This window comes from Oncorhynchus mykiss, chromosome 24 (genome assembly GCF_057628025.1).
Source record: "Oncorhynchus mykiss isolate SJ-2025 chromosome 24, ASM5762802v1, whole genome shotgun sequence".
Lineage (NCBI taxonomy): Eukaryota > Metazoa > Chordata > Actinopteri > Salmoniformes > Salmonidae > Oncorhynchus > Oncorhynchus mykiss.
In genome coordinates this window covers 28,630,340-28,653,928 of record NC_143045.1, presented here as the reverse complement: position 1 = coordinate 28,653,928, position 23,589 = coordinate 28,630,340, and the positions used below count along the sequence as shown (strand labels likewise).

General features: G+C 44.5%; 2 protein-coding genes across 2 annotated transcripts in view; both read left to right on the top strand.

The window, feature by feature from the left end:
• Positions 1 to 13,572, top strand: part of LOC110503384 (calsyntenin-2) — a 501,875-nt gene extending 488,303 nt beyond the window's left edge. Inside the window, exons 13-17 of the mRNA XM_036962198.2 lie at positions 985 to 1,155; positions 2,410 to 2,555; positions 2,793 to 2,916; positions 7,718 to 7,902; positions 11,187 to 13,572. Of these exons, the coding sequence (XP_036818093.2) occupies positions 985 to 1,155; positions 2,410 to 2,555; positions 2,793 to 2,916; positions 7,718 to 7,902; positions 11,187 to 11,381 (821 nt within the window). The 3' untranslated portion in view covers positions 11,382 to 13,572. The remainder of the gene's footprint in view (positions 1 to 984; positions 1,156 to 2,409; positions 2,556 to 2,792; positions 2,917 to 7,717; positions 7,903 to 11,186) is intronic.
• Positions 13,573 to 14,403: 831 nt separating this feature from the next.
• LOC118944059 (tripartite motif-containing protein 42-like) lies at positions 14,404 to 17,012 on the top strand. The gene is made up of 5 exons (XM_036961683.2): positions 14,404 to 14,462; positions 14,686 to 15,395; positions 15,764 to 16,503; positions 16,608 to 16,832; positions 16,956 to 17,012. Exons 1-5 carry the CDS (start codon positions 14,404 to 14,406, stop codon positions 17,010 to 17,012), a joined length of 1,791 nt encoding a protein of 596 aa, XP_036817578.2.
• The last annotated feature ends 6,577 nt before the right edge of the window (positions 17,013 to 23,589 follow it).

Sequence of the window (23,589 nt, the reverse complement as noted above, 5' to 3'; positions counted from 1 at the left end):
AAACAGAAATGCACAGTTCTGTAGGGCTGGAAAGCAACAGTACAAAAACAAGATCCCATCAACTACAGGTGGAAAAAAGGCTGCCTAAGTATGATCCCCAATCAGAGACAACGATAGACAGCTGCCTCTGATTGGGAACCATACCCGGCCAACAAAGAAATAGAAAACATAGATTGCCCACCCTAGTCACACCCTGACCTAACCAAATAGAGAATTAAAATGATCTCTAAGGTCAGGGTTGTGACACTTGCTGCACTTTCTAGCTAAGTAAGTGAAACTGAAACTGAAAACAAATGACAATCTTCATCTCTCTCTTGCCTCTCCTTCATTTTGAAGAAATTCAAATTTGTTCATAACTGTTCAACAGTTATGTTCAGTTATGTTCAACAGTTATGTTCAACTGTTCATAACTGTTCTTTCTCTCTCTTTAATTTAACTACTCACTGCAGTTTATGCACTGCTGTGTTAGCTAGCTGTATCTTGTGCTTTCAGTACTAGACTCATTATTTGATCATTTGATTGGGTGAACAACATGTCAGTTCATGCTGCAAGAGCTCTGATAGGTTGGAGGACATCCTCCAGAAGTTGTTATAATTACTGTGTAAGTCTATGCAAGGGGTGAGAACCATGAGCCTACTAGGTTTTGTATTGAAGTCGAATATACCCAGAGGAGGACAGAAGCTAGCTGTCCTCCGGCTACACCATGGTGCTACTCTACAGAGAACTGTTGAGGCTACTGTAGACCTTCATTGCAAAATAGTGTGTTTTAATAAATTATTTGGTGACGTGAATTTATTTAGTATAGTTCTATCTAAAAAGGACAACTTTTAAAAAATGTTTTACAATTTTTATTTTTATATGAAATTCACTATAAGGATTCCTCCCCTTCCTCCTCTGAGGGGCCTCCACTGGTGTGTGTGTGTGTGTGTGTGTGTGTGTGTGTGTGTGTGTGCGTACATGCATTCTCACATGTGTATGTTTCAGCGGGCAGGCCGGGGGTCCAGGAGGAGATCATTCATAACCTGGACTACTGTGACATCCTGGTGCTGGGGGAAGAGCTGAGGCCAGAGCAGGAGAGTCTCCAGCTGCAGCGTAGCACCCTGCTGGGGAAACACCTGGACACCACCAACTCCACCTCCGGCATGTCTATATACGGTAAGTTACCATGTAAACGTCACATTTCCTGACCTCTAATCCCTATCTAACTTCTGACTCCTACCCCAACTCCAACTCCACCTCTGGCATGTCTATATACGGTAAGTTACCATGTAAACGTCACATTTCCTGACCTCTAATCCCTATCTAACCTCTGACTCCTACCCCAACTCCAACTCCACCTCTGGCATGCCTCCATCTATGTTACCATGCAAACACCTAACCATAACCCCTATCTTCCTCTATAACCATAACCCCTATCTTTCTCTAAATCCATAACCCCTATCTTCCTCTATAACCATAACCCCTATCTTCCTCTATAACCATAACCCCTATCTTCCTCTATAACCATAACCCCTATCTTCCTCTATATCCATAACCCCTATCTTCCTCTATAACCATAACCCCTATCTTCCTCTATAACCATAACCCCCATATTCCTCTATAACCATAACCCCTATCTTCCTCTATAACCATAACCCCCATCTTCCTCTATAACCATAACCCCAATCTTCCTCTAAATCCATAACCCCTATCTATAACCATAACCCCTAACTTCCTCTACAACCATAAACCCCATCTTCCTCTATAACCATAACCCCAATCTTCCTCTAAATCCATAACCCCTATCTATAACCATAACCCCTATCTTCCTCTATATCCATAACCCCTATCTTCCTCTATATCCATAACCCCTATCTTCCTCTATATCCATAACCCCTATCTTCCTCTATATCCATAACCCCTATCTTCCTCTACACCCATAACCCCTATCTTCCTCTATATCCATAACCCCTATATTCCTCTATATACATAACCCCTATCTTCCTCTATATCCATAACCCCTATCTTCCTCTATAACCATAACCCCTATCTTCCTCTATATCCATAACCCCTATATTCCTCTATATACATAACCACGCAAACCATGCAAACACCTAACCATAACCCCTATCTTCCTCTATAACCATAACCCCTATCTTTCTCTAAATCCATAACCCCTATCTTCCTCTATAACCATAACCCCTATCTTCCTCTATAACCATAACCCCTATCTTCCTCTATAACCATAACCCCTATCTTCCTCTATATCCATAACCCCTATCTTCCTCTATAACCATAACCCCTATCTTCCTCTATATCCATAACCCCTTTCTTCCTTTATATCCAGAACCCCTATCTTCCTCTAAATCCATAACCCCTGATCTATGATACTGGTAGTGACCATAGGAATGTGTCCACCATCTCTCTCAGGTGTGGACTCCATGTCCAATTATGAGCAGGTGATTAGGCAGGTGCATTACTACAACTGGCACCCCGCCCAGACCCCAGACAGGAAGTTCCGTCTCACCTGCTCTGAGCTAAACGGACGCTACACCAGCAATGAGTTCACCCTGGAGGTCAGTGGACTAGAGAGCGGAACGATAAAAATACAGGAATTCCAATGTTCCTGTGCTTCCAGAAATTATAATTGATTAAACATTTCCTGCCCTGAGACCCTTTGCCTTTTCAACTTGCTCTTTCCAGAAAATCTCTGACGGTTCTGTGTGTAATAGTCCTTATTTGGAATATACTCCTATATTTACTGAGACATTTATTATACCTGTAACCTTGCTCTCTATTCTTGCCCCGCCCAGATTAGTGTACTCCACAAATCAGAGGCTGGGGAGAATGTCAATCACATGGTAGCCCCGTCCCAGTACATGCAAGTCGTTCCTCATCTGGCCATGGTCCACAGTCTATACCCCACACACAGTCCAGGTAAGACTATAGAATCATCAGTCTATACCCCACACACAGCTCAGGTAGGACTTACCATAGGATAATTCTGTTCCAGCCCAACACACCTTTTAACATACCTCTGTGTCTGTGTGTGTGTGTGTGGGGGTGTGCGTGTGTGTGTGAGAGAGAGAAGAAACTGGACTACAGTGCTATTGGAGAATGGGGAGGACTCTGCGTGCATGTGTAAATAGCTACTATTATTGAACACACAGAGAGAGAGAGAGAGCGAGAGAAAAACATACAACATTTAAAATCCATGTAAACAAACAACAATTGTGCGGTTTAAACAGGCAAAAAAACACATCTCTTCCCACAGGGCCGTGTGGTGAGACAGGGATGCAGCTTAAGCCCCAGCCTCTTCAACATACAGTGAGGGAAAAAAGTATTTGATCCCGTGCTGATTTTGTACGTTTGCCCACCGACAAAGAAATGATCAGTCTATAATTTTAATGGTAGGTTTATTTGAACAGTGAGATACAGAATAACAACAACAAAAATCCAGAAAAACGCTTGTCAAAAATGTTATAAATTGATTTGCATTTTAATGAGGGAAATAAGTATTTGACCCCTCTGCAAAACATTACTTAGTACTTGGTGGCAAAACCCTTGTTGGCAATCACAGAGGTCAGACGTTTCTTGTAGTTGGCCACCAGGTTTGCACACATTTCAGGAGGGATTTTGTCCCACTCCTCTTTGCAGATCTTCTCCAAGTCATTAAGGTTTCGAGGCTGACGTTTGGCAACTCAAACCTTCAGCTCCCTCCACAGATTTTCTATGGGATTATGGTCTGGAGACTGGCTAGGCCACTCCAGGACCTTAATGTGCTTCTTCTTGAGCCACTCATTTGTTGCCTTGGCCATGTGTTTTGGGTCATTGTCATGCTGGAATACCCATCCACGGCCCATTTTCAATGCCCTGGCTGAGGGAAGGAGGTTCTCACTCAAGATTTGATGGTACATGTCCCCGTCCATCGTCCTTTTGATGCGGTGAAGTTGTCCTGTCCCCTTAGCAGAAAAACACTCCCAAAGCATAATGTTTCCACCTCCATGTTTGACGGTGGGGATGGTGTTCTTGGGGTCATAGGCAGCATTCCTCCTCCTCCAAACACAGCAAGTTGAGTTGATGCCAAAGAGCTCCACTTTGGTCTCATCTGACCACAACACTTTCACCCAGTTGTCCTCTGAATAATTCCGATGTTTATTGGCAAACTTCAGACGGGCATGTATATGTGCTTTCTTGAGCAGGGGGACCTTGCGGGCGCTGCAGGATTTCAGTCCTTCACGGCGTAGTGTGTTACTAATTGTTTTCTTGGTGACTATGGTCCCAGCTGCCTTGAGATCATTGACAAGATCCTCCCATGTAGTTCTGGGCTGATTCCTCATGATTCTCATGGTTCTCATGATCATTGCAACTCCACGAGGTGAGATCTTGCATGGAGCCCCAGGCCGAGGGAGATTGACAGTTATTTTGTGTTTCTTCCATTTGCGAATAAATACACCAACTATTGCCACCTTCCCACCAAGCTGCTTGGCGATGGTCTTGTAGCCCATTCCAGCCTTGTGTAGGTCTACAATCTTGTCCTGACATCCTTGGAGAACTCTTTAGTCTTGGCCATGGAGGAGAGTTTGGAATCTGATTGGTTGATTGCTTCTGTGGACAGGTGTCGTTTATACAGGTAACAAGCTGAGATTAGGAGCACTCCATTTAAGAGTGTGCTCCTAACCTCAGCTCGTTACCTGTATAAAAGACACCTGGGAGAAGGAAATCTTTCTGATTGAGAGGGGGTCAAATACTTTCACTCATTAAAATGCAAATCAATTTATAAAATTTTTTTACGTGTTTTTCTGGATTTTTTTGTTGTTATTCTGTCTCTCACTGTTCAAATAAACCTAACATTAAAATTATAGACTGATCATTTCTTTGTCAGTGGGCAAACTTACAAAATCCGCAGGGGATCAACTACTTTTTTTCCTCACTGTATATATCAATGAATTGGCGAGGGCACTAGAACAGTCTGCAGAACCCGGCCTCACCCTACTAGAATCTGAAGTCAAATGTCTACTGTTTGCTGATGATCTGGTGCTTCTGTCACCAACCAAGGAGGGCCTACAGCAGCACCTAGATCTTCTGCACAGATTATGCCAGTCCTTGGCCCTGACAGTACATCTCAGTAAGACCAAAATAATGGTGTTCCAAAAAAGGTTCAATTGCAAGGACCAGAAATACAAATACTATCTTGACATCGTTGCCCTAGAGCACACAAAAACTATACATACCTTGGCCTAAACATCAGCGCTACAGGTAACTTCCACAAAGCTGTGAACGATCTGAGAGACAAGGCAAGAAGGGCTTTCTATGCCATCAAAAGGAACATAAAATTCGACTTAACAATTAGGATCTGGCTAAAAATACCTGAATCAGTTATAGAACCCATTGCCCTTTGCGGTTGTGAGGTCTGGGGTCCGCTCACCAACCAAGAATTCACTAAATGGACCAACACCAAAATGAGACTCTGCATGCAGAATTTTGCAAAAATATCCTCTGTGTACAACGTAAAACACCAAATAATGCATGCAGGGCAGAATTAGGCCGATACCCGTTATTTATCAAAATCCAGAAAAGAGCCATCAAATTCTACAACCACCTAAAAGCAAGCGATTCCCAAACCTTCCATAACAAAGCCATCACCTGCAGAGATATGAACCTGGAGAAGAGTCCCCTCAGCAAGCTGGTCCTGGGGCTCTATTCACAAACACAGACAGACCCAACAGAGCCCCAGGACAACACAATTACACCCAACCAACCAAATCATGAGAAAACAAAAAATATATTATTTACAAAAATTTTTAAAAAAACCAGTGCAAATGAGAATGCTATTTGGCCCTCAACAGAGAGTACACAGTGGCCGAATATCTGACCACTGTGACTGACCCAAACTTAAGGATATCTTTGACTATGGACAGACTCAGTGAGCATTACATTGTTATTGAGAAAGGCCTCCGAAGGCAGACCTGGCTCTCAAGAGAAGACAGGCACTTCTGTGAGTTCTGTGAGTGTGATGTTTACTGAGAGAGAGAGAGAGAGCGAGAGAGAGAGAGAGAGAGAGAGAGAGGAGAAAGCGAGAGAGAGAGAGAGAGAGAGGGAGGAGAAAGCGAGAGAGAGAGAGAGGGAGCTGAAAGCGAGAGAGAGAGAGAGAGAGAGAGAGAGGGAGCTGAAAGCGAGAGAGAGAGGGAGCTGAAAGCGAGAGAGAGAGGGAGGTGAAAGCGAGAGAGAGGGAGGTGAAAGCGAGAGAGAGGGAGGTGAAAGTGAGAGAGAGGGAGCTGAAAGCGAGAGAGAGGGAGCTGAAAGCGAGAGATAGGGAGCTGAAAGCGAGAGAGAGGGAGGTGAAAGCGAGAGAGATAGGGAGCTGAAAACGAGAGAGAGAGAGAGAGAGAGAGTGGAGAAAGAGAGAGAGAGAGGGAGGAGAAAGCGAGAGAGAGAGAGGGAGAGAGAGAGAGGAGGAGAAAGCGAGAGAGAGAGGGAGCTGAAAGCGAGAGAGAGAGAGAGAGAGAGAGAGAGAGGGAGCTGAAAGCGAGAGAGAGAGAGAGCGAGAGGGAGCTGAAAGCGAGAGAGAGAGAGAGAGAGAGAGAGGGAGGTGAAAGCGAGAGAGAGAGAGGGAGGTGGAAGTGAGAGAGAGAGGGAGGTGAAAGCGAGAGAAACAGAGGGAGGTGAAAGTGAGAGAGAGAGAGGGACAAAATAAACATTGAGAGTGAGAGGGAGGAGATGACACACTGATATGAAGAGAGAGAAAGGGAGGGAAGAGAGGACACATGAGAAGTGTGCATGGAGGGGTGTCTTTAATGAAGTGAATAATGTAGATTGTTCTGTTGGGAGACCGTACAGACTCTCTAGTAACATTCTGTGGAAATTGTTCTGTTGGAAGACCGTACAGACTCTCTAGTAACATCTGTGTAGATTGTTCTGTTGGGAGACCGTACAGACTCTCTGGTAACATTCTGTGCAGATTGTTCTGTTTGGAGACCGTACAAACTCTCTGGTAACATTCTGTGTAGATTGTTCTGCTGGGAGACCGTACAGACTCTCTGGTAACATTCTGTGTAGATTGTTCTGTTGGGAGACCGTACAGACTCTCTAGTAACATTCTGTGTAGATTGTTCTGTTGAGAGACCGTACAGACTCTCTAGTAACATTATGTGTAGATTATTCTGTTGGGAGACCGTACAGACTCTCTAGTAACATTCTGTGTAGATTGTTCTGTTGGGAGACTGTACAGACCCTCCGGTAACATTCTGTGTGCATTCATGTATATACACTGGGGTGCCTTTAACATGAGAGAGATCAAAGGCTATGGATTGGTGTTTAAAAAATGATCTCTCTCCTCTCTTCTTTCTCCTCTCCCACACTCTCCCCCTCTCTCTGTAATAAGGAAGCAGACTGAATCAAATGACCAATTAGAAGAGTCCTCTGTAGCTGGATGAATACACACATCATATAATATCTTATCTGAAGGAGAGAGAGAGAGAAGGCAGGGTGTTGATGTTATTTTGAGAGTATAGTACAGATCAGCACAACAGTTCAACATTACAGATCTAAGACCTTCTCTCTCTCTCTGTGTGTGTGTGTGTGTGTGTGTGTGTGGTAATGCTCTCGTTATGTGTGTGTGCATACTGAATACCTGAGATGTTTTGGTTGTGTGCATAACCAAGTATTTGATATGCTTGTGGGTGCACCATGTTACTTAACATACAGTATATTATCATGACCTGTCCTTACCCCCCAGGAGTCCCCAGTGCTGCCACAGTGGTGATAGTGATCTGTATCGCCGCCCTGGTGGTGGTGGTTGTGCTAGGCATCTACCGTATTCACCTGACACACCAACAGGAGGGCAGGAGCTCAGACACAACCAAAGAGAGAGAGCTGGACTGGGATGACTCAGCGCTCAATATCACAGTCAATCCTATGGAGGTAAGGGGAAGAGGGGGACTGAAAACAAAACCGTGGGGGAGGAATAAAGGAAGGAAGGTGAGTGTTGTACGGACCAGATGTTGGAACAGCCTTAAGTGCAGTCAGGATCAGGGGCGAAATACTGTCCAGTTTATTAACAGTGACAGGGGGTTCCAGGTGAATGACATGATCCCATGAAGAGTTACATCATCAACAAAGGTATTTACTAAATTAACAGACTCTCGAAGTACAGGTTTGAATAGAAATCAAAAACCTAAGTCTCAATCAGGCCTACCCTGCCAAACCAACTTTAGTTGTGGTATACCAGGCTATGAACAGCCTCCCACACAGCTCACATACCAAACCAACTGTAGTTGTGGTATACCAGGCTATGAACAGCCTCCCACACAGCTCACATACTAAATCAACTGTAGCAGGTTGGGGTATACCAGGCTATGGACAGCCTCCCACACAGCTCACATACCAGGCTATGAACAGCCTCCCACACAGCTCACATACCAAACCAACTGTAGCAGGTTGGGGTATACCAGACTATGGACAGCCTCCCACATAGCTCACATACCAGGCTATGAACAGCCTCCCACACAGCTCACATACCAAACCAACTGTAGCAGGTTGGGTATACCAGGCTATGGACAGCCTCCCACACAGCTCACATACCAAACCAACTGTAGCAGGTTGGGGTATACCAGGCTATGGACAGCCTCCCACACAGCTCACATACCAAACCAACTGTAGCAGGTTGGGGTATACCAGGCTATGGACAGCCTCCCACACAGCTCACATACCAAACCAACTGTAGCAGGTTGGGGTATACCAGGCTATGGACAGCCTCCCACACAGCTCACATACCAAACCAACTGTAGCAGGTTGGGGTATACCAGGCTATGGACAGCCTCCCACACTGCTCACATACCAAACCAACTGTAGCATGTTGGGGTATACCAGGCTATGGACAGCCTCCCACACAGCTCACATACCAAACCAACTGTAGCAGGATGGGGTATACCAGGCTATGGACAGCCTCCCACACAGCTCACATACCAAACCAACTGTAGCAGGTTGGGGTATACCAGGCTATGGACAGCCTCCCACACAGCTCACATACCAAACCAACTGTAGCATGTTGGGGTATACCAGGCTATGGACAGCCTCCCACACAGCTCACATACCAAACCAACTGTAGCAGGTTGGGGTATACCAGGCTATGGACAGCCTCCCACACAGCTCACATACCAAACCAACTGTAGCAGGTTGGGGTATACCAGGCTATGGACAGCCTCCCAGACAGCTCACATACCAAACCAACTGTAGCAGGTTGGGGTATACCAGGCTATGGACAGCCTCCCACACAGCTCACATACCAAACCAACTGTAGCATGTTGGGGTATACCAGGCTATGGACAGCCTCCCACACAGCTCACATACCAAACCAACTGTAGCAGGTTGGGGTATACCAGGCTATGGACAGCCTCCCACATAACTCACGTACCAAACCAACTGTAGCATGTTGGGGTATACCAGGCTATGGACAGCCTCCCACACAGCTCACATACCAAACCAACTGTAGCAGGTTGGGGTATACTAGGCTATGGACAGCCTCCCACACAGCTCACATACCAAACCAACTGTAGCAGGTTGGGGTATACCAGGCTATGGACAGCCTCCCACACAGCTCACATACCAAACCAACTGTAGCAGGTTGGGGTATACTAGGCTATGGACAGCCTCCCACACAGCTCACATACCAAACCAACTGTAGCATGTTGGGGTATACCAGGCTATGGACAGCCTCCCACACAGCTCACATACCAAACCAACTGTAGCATGTTGGGGTATACCAGGCTATGGACAGCCTCCCACACAGCTCACATACCAAACCAACTGTAGCAGGTTGGGGTATACCAGGCTATGGACAGCCTCCCACATAACTCACATACCAAACCAACTGTAGCATGTTGGGGTATACCAGGCTATGGACAGCCTCCCACACAGCTCACATACCAAACCAACTGTAGCAGGTTGGGGTATACTAGGCTATGGACAGCCTCCCACACAGCTCACATACCAAACCAACTGTAGCAGGTTGGGGTATACTAGGCTATGGACAGCCTCCCACACAGCTCACATACCAAACCAACTGTAGCAGGTTGGGGTATACCAGGCTATGGACAGCCTCCCACACAGCTCACATACCAAACCAACTGTAGCAGGTTGGGGTATACCAGGCTATGGACAGCCTCCCACATAACTCACATACCAAACCAACTGTAGCATGTTGGGGTATACCAGGCTATGGACAGCCTCCCACATAACTCACATACCAAACCAACTGTAGCATGTTGGGGTATACCAGGCTATGGACAGCCTCCCACACAGCTCACATACCAAACCAACTGTAGCAGGTTGGGGTATACTAGGCTATGGACAGCCTCCCACACAGCTCACATACCAGAGTTTGAACATCAATTATAATTTAATCATAGTTACAGGCATCTTCATTACACCCACATTTACATTTACGTAGTAAGTGTTCATGTCCACCTGAACATGGCATCCACTTGGAGGTTTGAAAAAGGGTCAATTACTGCATTTAAAGATTAAACTGAAATGTGTCACAATGCAACGTGACCAAACATTTCCTTGACACATAATTAGCCTTACGCAACTGTGGCAAATAAAGAAGGTAACAACAGTATACCATTAGGATATATGATTTACTAGATATATGGGGGGGGAATGAGCACGCTTGTCACACCCTGACCTTAGAGCCTTTTTATTTCTCTATTTGGTTAGGTCGGGGTGTGATTTGGGTGGGCATTCTAGTTTTTCTATTTCTTTGTTGGCGGGTATGGTTCCCAATCAAAGGCAGCTGTCTATCAGTGTCTCTGATTAGGGATCATACTTAGGCAGCCTCTTTTCCCACCTTAGATTGTGGGATATTGTTTTTGCATAGTTGCTGTCTAGCCCTGCAGAACTTTATGTTCGGTTTTGTATTTTGTTGTATTGTCGGAGTTCAGTATTCAAAATCATGAACACTTTCCACTTTTCATCTAACGACGAACGTAACAACGCTAAACAATTTATGGGGAAGGGGAATTTAAAAATGAGTGACGAGAGCTACTGAGTCAGCTTCATCACAGCATCTGAAATAGAGTGAGTAACTGAAGTTTGAGGGCAGAGGGACGAATGTGACATAGTGAAACAGAGTAGGATACACACAGGCCACAGTAATCAGCTCCGGAACCTGTCACACACCTGTTGCCTCTCTGTGCCCCATGCAGAACTTCCAGGAGCCCCAGGGAGCTGAGGAAGAAGCCAGCGAAGAGGACGAGGAGGATGAGGAAGATGATGACATCACCAGCGCCGAGTCAAACGACAGCGAGGAGGAGGAGGAGGAGGTCCCAGGAGCTCTCAGTGTAAAACAGGGCAGCAAGAGGGGCCAGCTGGACTGGGACAACTCTACATTAACCTGCTGAATACAATCACACATACACACTGACGCACACACACACACACACACACACACAAACACTAATATACACACACACACGCTGAGGCATCAACATACACACTACCATAAAATCAATTGTTTAATCATGAGAGACGACCTGAGATTTTTCTCAATTGAATCAACATCTCCCCCTACTGGTGAAAATGGAAATGGTGATGTGAATAGAATGAGCACTAAAGTAATACACACGTGTCAAACACACACACACACACACACACACACACACTCACTCACACACGTGTCAAACCCGCACACACACACACTCATTCACTCACATACACACACACACTCACTCACTCACTCACATACAAGCGAACAACGCCAGCCTGTACTCCATTTAAAAATACTCCTTTCCTTAATGTCAAATCATCTGGTGTTAACTAAAGGCTACAATGTGGTACTCCAATGCTGTACTACTATCTTGTGTTCCTGAGTCAGTACCACAGACCTCAAGCCCTAGTCCACAAGCTGACAGTTTATCTACTGTTTCATACTGAGACTGTGATAAAACAACAAAACGAAATGTTAAAATGCTCTATACAGCTGAAATTGCTCATCAAACATCTGATTTCCACCTATTTTTTCAGGGTCTAAAAGCTCATCTGAAAAACTGTGGTCCTATAGGTCGCCATGATCCTTTGTAATGGTTTCTTTCCCATAGGCACATAGTGGTACAGTCCACTGTGCTAGAGTTAGCTTGGTACAGTGAGATAGTTAAGATGGTACAGTCCAATATAGGGAAACCCCTTCAATCCTTACCATGTTATCTGTGTACAGTATATCATACCGTCTGTCCATTGCATCAAATAAAAATTGAAGGCATAACAAGAAAAAAATATTATTGCATTGATTTGCAGTATTTTAATACCTGAAAAATATTTTGGAGGTTTGTTGCAATGGAATATATTTGATTTAATACTGCTTATTTAATCCTGGATGAGGTGTCCAGGTTATTTTCAAGAGTTATGCCGTCCCCCAATGGCACTAAACAGTCTTTATTTGTTTTTCGATTGATGTGCTGTTGGAGATGTTGTACTTACCTGAGGCATAGTCATGCAGGTGCCACATTACAGAATGTTCAGAAATGTGTTGCATAGAACTGACACGTTTCTCTGTCATGCAAAACAATAACCATGTCAGCTCTGTGCATTTAAATTCTATCTTCAATATTGTGTATATACATTGCACACAACTGAATAAGCACCCAGGTGAAAGTTGGCTTTTTCTGTTCTTGTTCTTGGACACACTACGAGAGAGGAGGAACCTTGTAAATGTGTATATGTTCCTCTTACCTGAAGATACTAACTAGAGTAGGTGACCCCGCCCTGAATCTAGCAAGCCCCTCCCTCTTTTCTTCTGTATGTATGCACATAACCCCGCCCATGTCAATTAAATCTGTACATATTACACCAAACCCTGCCCCGCTCTCTGTGTTTGTATCTCTATGTTCAGTTCATTCCAAATGGCTATGCTTTCTGTCTGCTAAGACAGGCAAGTTAAACCAACTTAAACCCAATTTAAGCCCAACTTAAGCCCAACTTAAGCCCAACTTAAGCCCAACTTAAACTGGTTAATGGACATGTATAAGGTATTCTATCGTTCTGTAGTCAATACCAGCACCCCCCCTTACCCCTATCTTACTCAGTCTGCCTAATATAAAATGTTACTTTACCTGGCATGAGGAGAAATTGAAAGTTTATATTTTCTACATTTGGGTATTTGACTGTGTGACCCTGCTTGATGTAATCCTTTCCAGGGATAGTCCTTCGGTTCTATCTGGGAGAACCCTGTCTTGAAGAGCCCGTGTATAGCTAGCTACAAGTTCATGTAAAGTGTTCAGCAGTTGTGTAGGGTTACACCTGTGCTTGTGACGTGAGACCTTGTCCTCAACCTCCACCATGTTACTTTCGGCTCCTGAACCCCTCTCACACCTGTACCCCTACCCCCTTGGAACTTTTGCTAGACTTTGCATCAACCCTCCCCAATGTTCTCCCAGAGTTTGTTTTAGAGGTGGAAGGTGAAAATAAATATGAACCTTGTAAAATGGGTAAAAGCTTTTTTAGTTTTTCTTGACGTTTTCTTTGGACTGTTTTCTTTTGGATGGTCACTACAGCACTTTCTGTAAATGGACCAATAAAGAGTTGTTTTAGAATCTAGCTGTTTCTCTCGTTCATTCTGCAGTCACAGATCAATTTGTTCAATACAGAAAACAACTAGGGGGAATTAAAATGGAGTGGGAAATACTCAGCAGCCGGGTCACTAGTTAGTCATATAGTTAAGACTATGGACATTTTAGGCTATGGCATTTCAAAGCTATGAAAGGTATTAGGCCCATCTAACCGTTTAAACTGAGGGCAATACTCAACACAGCATCTTCATTGAGAGAAGACGGATCACCTGCAACTTCTAATTTGAAAGTTCACATTTAATCCAATGTCTCCATCTAGTGGACATCTCTAGTGGTATGTATGTTTGGTGGTGTTTTATCAACTTGTTTGTCACTGAGGAAATAGGCCATAGCGGACCCTATTATGGGGCTTGGAATTTCTTCGCGTTACGACATGATTACGGCCGCCGCGGACGCTGTTATAATTACGTCATAGATGGCCGCAAGTTTACGTCATAGTAAAACAGTTGAAATATTCCCGCAAGATTCACATTTCGATCACACACCGACGTGCTGAAGAACGTAAGTGCCTCAGTAGCCCTCCACCTGCAATCCAATGAAAAATGCAAAGGAATTAACCAGATTAGGCTAATTGTGTTAAAGTGTCAACATTGGGTAATTCAATATTAAGATCTCTATTAGAATGTGCAAGGAAATGTAAGCTAATAAGTCAAATATAAAGTAGGCTAGCCTAATTGAATGACATCTAATAATGACTTGGTTTTCTTTAGGATATCTCAGCACATAAAATACAACTAGGAATCACTTATCTAATACAATAATGCCTGGTACTGATTCTGAATCTGGCTGTTGGCCACGCATGAGATCTTCAAAGAAGCGCTCCAACCCCAAAGCCAAACACACAGGAAAGGAAATAGGGTAAGAAACTGATTTTAAAAAGCCTAACAAGTACTGAAGTAGTGCCAAATATGATTTTTATGTTTGTATAGACAGGAATAACTGTTGTAGTTATCTGAAAATGGCTGTCGTAGTTGTGGAGGGAGGATATTGTACTGTAACAGTGATGATGTATGTAGGCTACATTAGTATTTTTCTCCAGCTCTCCCCTCTGAACCCTAAGCCTGCCTGTTACCCCTTCTAGCGCTCAGGATGCCCAGACCAAAGCTGAGCTAGACCCGATGACCCGCTCCCTGGCTCTCCACCTGTGCTGCCCATCCTGTGACACTCTCCTCCTCCAGCCTGTGTCTCTGCCCTGTGGCCACTGCCTCTGCCAGCCCTGCCTGGAAGGCATTCGCAATAAGCCCTCCAGCACCAAGGCCTCTGATGCCCAACAGGCCCAGCCCTACTCCCAGTGCCCCAGTTGCCTGGTTCACTACTCCCTCCAGCCTGGCGGGGCCTGGCCCTTCCCAGAGAATCTTCTTCTGGCCAACGTATCTGAGCAGCTCCTAGAGAGGCTGGAGGGCCTGAGGCGGGTGAAGCAACCCAAAAACACCCGGGCCAAGGACACATCCCTGAGGGTGACCACCTGCGAGATCTGCTCTAAGCAGCGCGAGGCCCAGAGCTACTGCCGCACCTGTGGCCTCAACAACTGTGCCAAGTACCTGAGAAAACTCCATGGCAACCAGGCATTCCAGGCCCACGTGCTGACGGAGCCCGTGGAGGGTGGGTGCCGCGATCCATGCCCCACCCACCACGACAGCTCCCTGTCCCACTGTTGCCTTGACGATGGAGCTCTGGGGTGCCAGGAGTGTATGAAACAGGGGCACCAGGGGCATGACGTGTCACCCGTCCACGAGGCCCGCGCCCGCAGGGAGGTGGGCATCCGCAATTCACTGGAGCAGGCTGAGAAGGGTACGGTCACATCTACTGCTCTATTGTTTCTGAGACTCTTTATATAAGTTCCACTAAGGGCTGTTTGTCTTTGTATTCATTTTATGGATTTATGTTGTTAATTTGAAGTCTTAATGTTGCTGCACAAACAGCTTTGGTTCAGTTAATTAGCTTTCATAAGTGCAGCCAAAATCTACCAGAGTTCAGCTTTCACATCTTAATTACTGCAAGTAAAACATACATTCTCCAAACCACATCTCTGTGAACCACAGTAATGGTAGCCATTAGGCAATTGAGTAAACTCAAAATAAATGAATTGAAAGTTAATTAATACAGGTAAGTTAAGTTTGTATCAGATGTTTATTGCTGCCCTTGTCACGTGGCTGTAGTGAAGTCCCAGTGTGAAGCCGACATGGTGTCCATGGATCAGTTGAGGGTCCGAACGGGCTCCGACGGTGCCGAGCTGAGACACCACGTGCGCGAGGGCTTCCTGTCTCTCCGTAATGTCCTGCTAGACCAGGAGGCGGCACTGCTCTCCCACCTGGACATCCTGACCTCCAGTACCTGCAGCGGTGCCAGGGACTTCCTCCAGACCTCTGCTCCACTCCTGGGCTCCCTGACTGGGCTGGAGGTGATCTCTGAGCAGGCCCTCCTGGAGCCCGACACCGTGGCCTTCCTGACTGGGGCCATGGCTCTGACCCAGTGGCTGCAGAAGGTCAACGGGGACATCCACCGCCCTGCCCTGACTCTCCAGGAGGGGGAGCCCTTCAAGGGGGTGAAGATGGACTTTGACACCCTCCTTAGAGACCTGCAGGGCCTTGTGGTGACCCACCTCCACTGGAAGAGCCCTGAAGTGGATGCAGTGGTTGCATCAGCGACCAGTGTGGAGTCAGACATTTTGGAGGGGTGCTGCGAGGTGTTGCAGGTGCCATCCTGCCCAGGGACCCCCCACCGCACCCTGGCCCTGGCGGACTCCCCCCTGAGCCCCCGGAACCCCAAGAGCCCCAGAAAGCTGGTGATGGAGGAACAGCTGGGCCTGTCGGCTGGGGACTGCAGCGATAAGGAGCGCCACCTGCTGCCCAGGCCCCCCATCATCTACCAGCACATCGTCAGCAGAGACACTGTGGAGGTACAGCTACACAGCAACTAGGGACTTATTATAAACTTCAAATGTATTGTTTTATATCTATGTGAAGTTATCCAATATGATGATAACTCTATTTGTCTGTGTAGATCTTCTGGATGCTGCCCATGGGCGAGGAGGTGGAGACCTTTGACATCCACTTCCAGGATGCTGTTACCGTGGGGATGGCCATGGAGGAGGGGAAGGGAGTGGTCCTGGTGGGGCTGAAGACCTGCAACCTGCAGACAGCCGGGCTCCGCCTAGACACACACTACCTGTTCCGGGCACGCTCTGTCAACAGCCATGGGGCCGGGGAGTGGAGCTCCTCCTACAGGGTGAGTACAGTACTACATGACCAATGACATTCACTGACTGACTGTGAGGCCAATCCTATTTTAAGATACTACTATATTACTGACAACTAACTTGAGTTGTGTTCATGTTGTCATTGTTCCCAGGTGAACACCGAGCGCCAGGGAGACGAGGCCAAGGCAGCCGTGACACAGGAAATCTAACTCTTACAACAGGAAATGAAGAACCCACACATCATATGTCACTTACAATCTGTCTTTTCCACATACACTGCATTATCAGGCAGAAACATACACTGCATTATCAGGCAGAAACATACACTGCATTATCAGGCAGAAACATACACTGCATTATCAGGCAGAAACATACACTGCATTATCAGGCAGAAACATACATTGCATTATCAGGCAGAAACATACACTGCATTATCAGGCAGAAACATACATTGCATTATCAGGCAGAAACATACACTGCATTATCAGACAGAAACATACATTGCATTATCAGGCAGAAACATACACTGCATTATCAGACAGAAACATACACTGCATTATCAGGCAGAAACATACATTGCATAATAAAAATATAGCAAGCTACTTTGAAAAAGTGAGCTATTGAATTTTTTCACCAAACACAATGCTTTGTGGAATTTGTTCTTAACTAATAAATAATGGTTACTTAGAATTACATTGTATTGACCACTTGACTTAAGAAATTATAGTCTTTAGTCACGTCTCGGTGCCCAGTGCAAACAGCGGAAATCCTTCTTTAATCACCTATGAAACAAAACACTCATTAGTATCAGGCTAACGAGTCCTAGGTGACCCTCTCCTTATACAACATTAGATAATGACATCCTATTACCCCCAGCAGCAGCCCTCTGCTACTACAGCCCACACCACTCTCAAGGACATGGTAATACACTCATTCTAATTAACTCACTTCAGAAAGTGCACTGTCCGGAAAAATGATGTAAGCTAAATGCTAATGAGTGGCTAGAGTGTCACGTACAGTAGGTGTTACACCGTGGTGTGTGTGTGTGTGTGTGTGTGTGTGTGTGTGTGTGTGTGTGTGTGTGTGTGTGTGTTGTTTGGCTAATTACTGGTCCACCCGGTGAGTGGTTGGTTATATGAGGGTTGGTCTGAGTGATAGTCTGTAAGGTGAACATGGTGTTTGTGCTGTAATATGAGTCTTCTGCTCCACTATGAGAGGCTGTTAACCTGCAATATCACACTTCATCTAGTGTAATATTGGCATCACTCTATTTCTCTCTCTTTCTTTCTCTCTGTCTCCCTCACTCTCTCTTTCATTCACACACATTTACACAAGCAGCCCAATTCTGATATTTTCCCACTAATTGTTATTTTTCCCAATCAGATCAGCTGTTTTGCCAATAATTGGGCAAAAGATCAGATTTGGGCTGCCTGTGTAAACACAGCCTTATAGTTCTGTCTTTCTCATCAGCTTTTCTGTGTTCTTTGCTGAGGTTTACACATTGATCATAGTCATCTTTTCTATTTTCTTCAAAATCTACATACTGCATCATCTTATCAGTTATCATCCTTATCATCATCGTTACCATCACCATTGTCTGTGAAGAAAGATGGGATTTATGGCACAGTGTTATTTGAGGATTCATCAGAGATAATACTGTAATTTTACCTGATTGTGTACTTACTGTAGGAATATGAGAAAGTGACTTGATTTGAAATGTTACAGTGCAGTAGGCCTGATCCACCTGGACAAGTACAAAGTTACAGTGCAGTAGGCTTGATCCTCCTGGGCAAGTACAATGTTACAGTGCAGTAGACCTGATCTTCCTGGACAAGTACCAGAATTGACCTAAAGATGGCAGCATAGATCCTACCAGCACCGGATCAGGTGAGTTTCGTATGACACGGTTTTGACCTTCATCAGAGTTTTTGCTGGTGATCATGATTGTATAATAACCGAGTGTAGCACACAAAGTCAGAGGAACTGGGACTCATGCCGAGCACAAATGACTTGCTTACATTTGAGGGCTGACGTCAGTACAAACACAGCAGGGGTGACGTTTGTGGACAGAGAGGGAGAATCTTAATTGTATACTCCTCGTGTCCTCTCTCCTCGCCTCCTTCTCAAAACCCATTGAATGAGAAAGCCAGGGGTCCCTCCCCTATGACTTTCTCCTCCAATGGGTTTTGAGAAGGAAGAGAGGAGAGAGGACGCGAGCAGTAGGCAACTGAGATTCTCCCATACAGTAAAGCCTGTAATCCTTTTGGCATAGTGACTCATTGTGAATCAATGCATGTCTTAGTTCTAAGATTGTGTTTGTTTGTAAGGTCAGGAGGCCATACAGTCATCCGAAGGTGTTGATGTTATCTGTAGAACACGCACAACACACACACACGCAGATAAACACACTCAGCTGTACGGGGTTTAGGCAATGTCACTGTTACCGCCTTAAGGCTGTGGGCTCCAATTATTCGTTGTGTGTGTGTGTGTGTGTGTGTGTGAGTGTCTGTGTGTGTGTTTGTGTGTGTGTGTGTGTGTGTGTGTGTGTGTGTGTGTGTGTGTGTGTGTGTGTGTGTGTGTGTGTGTGTGTGTGTGTGTGTGTGTGTGTGTGTGTGTGTGTGTATTGGAGTTGCTAATTTGAGATGAACCCTGAATAGGCAGTGGTTGACATTTGAAAAGGTTGAGATGGAGGGTGGGGTGTCTCACTCCTATTCTGACAAAATAATTGGTCCCGTTGTGCGGAATGGACAGAAGATAAAGCATTGAGACTCAAGCTTTTGCCCTAGCTAGTCCATAGCCCAATCAAAAATCAAATAAATACCTATGCTTACAATATACTGTGGTCTTTCTCTTTTCTTCTCTATCTCCTCCATCTCTCAACATCTGTTCTCAGTATGCAGTTATGCAATATGCAGTTATGCAAAACTCATATTTATTCAATAATAATAAGCGATAAGTAGGAGGTAGGAAAGGAAGCAGTGGGAGAGAGAGAAATGACAAGAGAGAAAGAGAGATGACGAGAGAGAGAGCGATTGAGATAAAGTGAGAGAGAGAGAGAGAGAGAGAGAGAGAGACACACACACACACACACACACACACACACACACACACACACATGTAAATGCAAACAAAACACTCGCCCACATATAAGGCGAAGTGAAAGAAAGTTCAGCACAGTGGAAGCAATATAGGCTGTTACTCATTTTCCTGGTTTTTAATGAGCAGAAAACATGGTGGCGTTTGACTGTCAATATATGATGATCAAATCAATCTGGTTTAGTGACACACCGGGTAGGAAATTAGATGAGAAACACACTATGACATTTGAGATGAGAAACACACTGACATTTGAGATGAGAAACACACTATCACATTTGAGATGAGAAACACACTATGACATTTGAGATGAGAAACACTATCACATTTGAGATGAGAAACACACTATGACATTTGAGATGAGAAACACTATCACATTTGAGATGAGAAACACTATCACATTTGAGATGAGAAACACACTATGACATTTGAGATGAGAAACACACTATGACATTTGAGATGAGAAACACACTAACATTTGAGATGAGAAACACACTATCACATTTGAGATGAGAAACACACTATGACATTTGAGATGAGAAACACACTATGACATTTGAGATGAGAAACACTATCACATTTGAGATGAGAAACACACTATGACATTTGAGATGAGAAACACTATCACATTTGAGATGAGAAACACTATCACATTTGAGATGAGAAACACACTGACATTTGAGATGAGAAACACACTATGACGTTTGAGATGAGAAACACACTGACATTTGAGATGAGAAACACTATCACATTTGAGATGAGAAACACACTATGACATTTGAGATGAGAAACACTATCACATTTGAGATGAGAAACACTATCACATTTGAGATGAGAAACACTATCACATTTGAGATGAGAAACACACTATCACATTTGAGATGAGAAACACACTATCACATTTGAGATGAGAAACACACTATGACATTTGAGATGAGAAACACACTATGACATTTGAGATGAGAAACACTATCACATTTGAGATGAGAAACACTATCACATTTGAGATGAGAAACACTATCACATTTGAGATGAGAAACACTATCACATTTGAGATGAGAAACACTATCAAATTTGAGATGAGAAACACTATCACATTTGAGATGAGAAATACTATCACATTTGAGATGAGAAACACTATCACATATGAGATGAGAAACACACTATCACATTTGAGATGAGAAACACTATCACATTTGAGCTGAGAAACACATACAGTGCATTTGGAAACTATTCAGACCTCCTTGACTTTGTTCTAATTTTGTTACACTACAGCCTTATTCTGAAATGCATTAAATAAAACATTGTCCTCAATCTAGACACAATACCCAATATTATTTTTTTAACCAGAAATACCTTATTTCCATAAGTTTTCAGACCCTTTGCTATGAGACTTGAAATTGAGTTCATCCTTTAGATGTTTCTACAACTTGATTGGAGTCCACCTGTGGTAAATTTAATTGATTGGACATGATTTAGAAAGGTACACCTGTCTATATAAAGGTCCCACAGTTGTCAGTGCATGTCAGAGCAAAAACCAAGCCATGAGGTTGAAGGAAACATTTTTTTAAATACATTTTAGAATAAGGTTGTAACGTAACAAAATGTGAAAAAAATCCATGGTTCTGAAGATTTTCTGAATGCACTGTATACACACACACACCGTCTGTCTGTAGCTCACAGCTCTCACACACACAGTTGGTCTGTAGCTCACAGCACACACACACACAGTCTGTCTGTAGCTCACAGACCCAGCAAAATGCTCACTAAGACATTAGTGATCGGTCGTCCCATAGGGCGGCGCACAATTGGCCCAGCGTCGTTAGGGGAGGGTTTGGACGGGGTAGGCCGTCATTGTAAAATAAGAATTTGTTCTTAACTGATTTGCCTAGTTAAATAACTAAATAGAACCATACCGCAATTGAGAATTTATTTACTTTTAGATAGAGTATTTGGCTGTTTGGCTTCCAGAGCCAATTCACCCTTTAAATAGAGGTCCTTGGACTAAGGACAAACGTTAGGCTCCTTTAGTCCAAAATGTGGCTATGTAGGCCTATAATATGCTGAACAAAAATATAAACGCAACATGCAACAATTTCAAAGATTTTACTGTTACAGTTCATATAAGGAAATTAGTTAATTGAAATAAATGAATTAGGTAGGGGTGTGGATCAGAAACCAGTCAGTGTCTTGTGTCATGCAGAGCAACAAATCTCTTTAGCAAAGAGATGGCTGTTGATTGTGGCCTGTGGAATAATGTCCCACTCCTCTTCAAAGGCTTCGAAGTTGCTGGACATTGGCGGGAACTGGAACATGCTGTCGTACACGATCCAGAGCATTCCAAATATGCTCAATGGGTGACATGTCTGGTGAGTATGCAGGCCATGGAAGAACTGGGCCATTTTCAGCTTCCAGGAATAGTGTACAGATCCTTGTGACATGGGGCCGTACATTATCATGCTGAAACATGAGGTGATGGTGGCGGATGAATGGCACGACAATGGGCCTCAGGATCTCGTCACGGTATCTCTGTGCATACAAATTGCCATCAGTAAAGTGCAATTGTGTTTGTTGTCTGTAGCTTATGCCTGTCCATACTATAACCCCACCGCCACCATGGGGCACTCTGTTCACAATGTTGACATCAGCAAACCATTCGCCCACACGACGCAATACATGCTGTCTGCCATCCACACTTCTCCAGCGTGCCAGTGGCCATCGAAGGTGAGCATTTACCCACTGAAGTTGGCTACGACGCTGAACTGCAGTCAGGTCAAGACCCTGGTTAGGACGACGATCAAGCAGATGAGCTTCCCTGAGACGGTTTCTGACAGTTTATTCAGAAATTCTTCAGTTGTGCTGACCCATAGTTTTATCAGCTGTCCGGGTGGCTGGTCTCAGACGATACTGCAGGTGAAGAAGCCAGATGTGGAGGTCCTGGGCTGGCATGGTTACACGTGGTCTGCGGTTGTGAGGCCGGTTGGACGTACTGCCAAATTCTCTAAAACGTTGTCTTATGGTAGAGAACTTAACATTAAATTGACTGGCAACAGCTCTGGTGGCCATTCCTGCAGTCAGCATGCCAATTGTGTGCTCCCTCAAAACTTGAGACATCTGTGGCATTGTGTTGTGTGACAAACTGCCCATTTTATAACTGTCCTTTTATTGTTCCCAGCACAAGGTGCACCTGTGTAATGAGAATACTGTTTAATCCGCTTCTTGATATGCAGGTGGATGGACTATCTTGGCAAAGGATAAATGCTCACTAACAGGGATGTTAACAAATTTGTGCCCTAAATTTCAGAAAAATAAGCTTTTTGTGTGTATGGAACATTTCTGGGATCTTTTATTTCAGCTTATGAAACATGGGACCAACACTTTATGTGGGGTGGCAGGGTAGCGCGGTTAGAGCGTTGGACTACCAACTGAAAGGGTTGCAAGTTCAAATCCCTGCGCTGACAAGGTACAAATCTGTTGTTCTGCCCACTAGGCCGTCATTGAAAATAAGAATTTGTTCTTAACTGACTTGCCTAGTTAAAAAAAATGTACGTTTATATTTTTGTTCCGTATATTTAGTTGAATTAAGGCTAGTTGCATAAAACTTTCAACTCTCTCTCTGATGTGTTGTCAAATTTAGACTAGGCTTCTTATTCACTCCCCGAGGTCAGTGTTGAGTTGTATCGTTATATC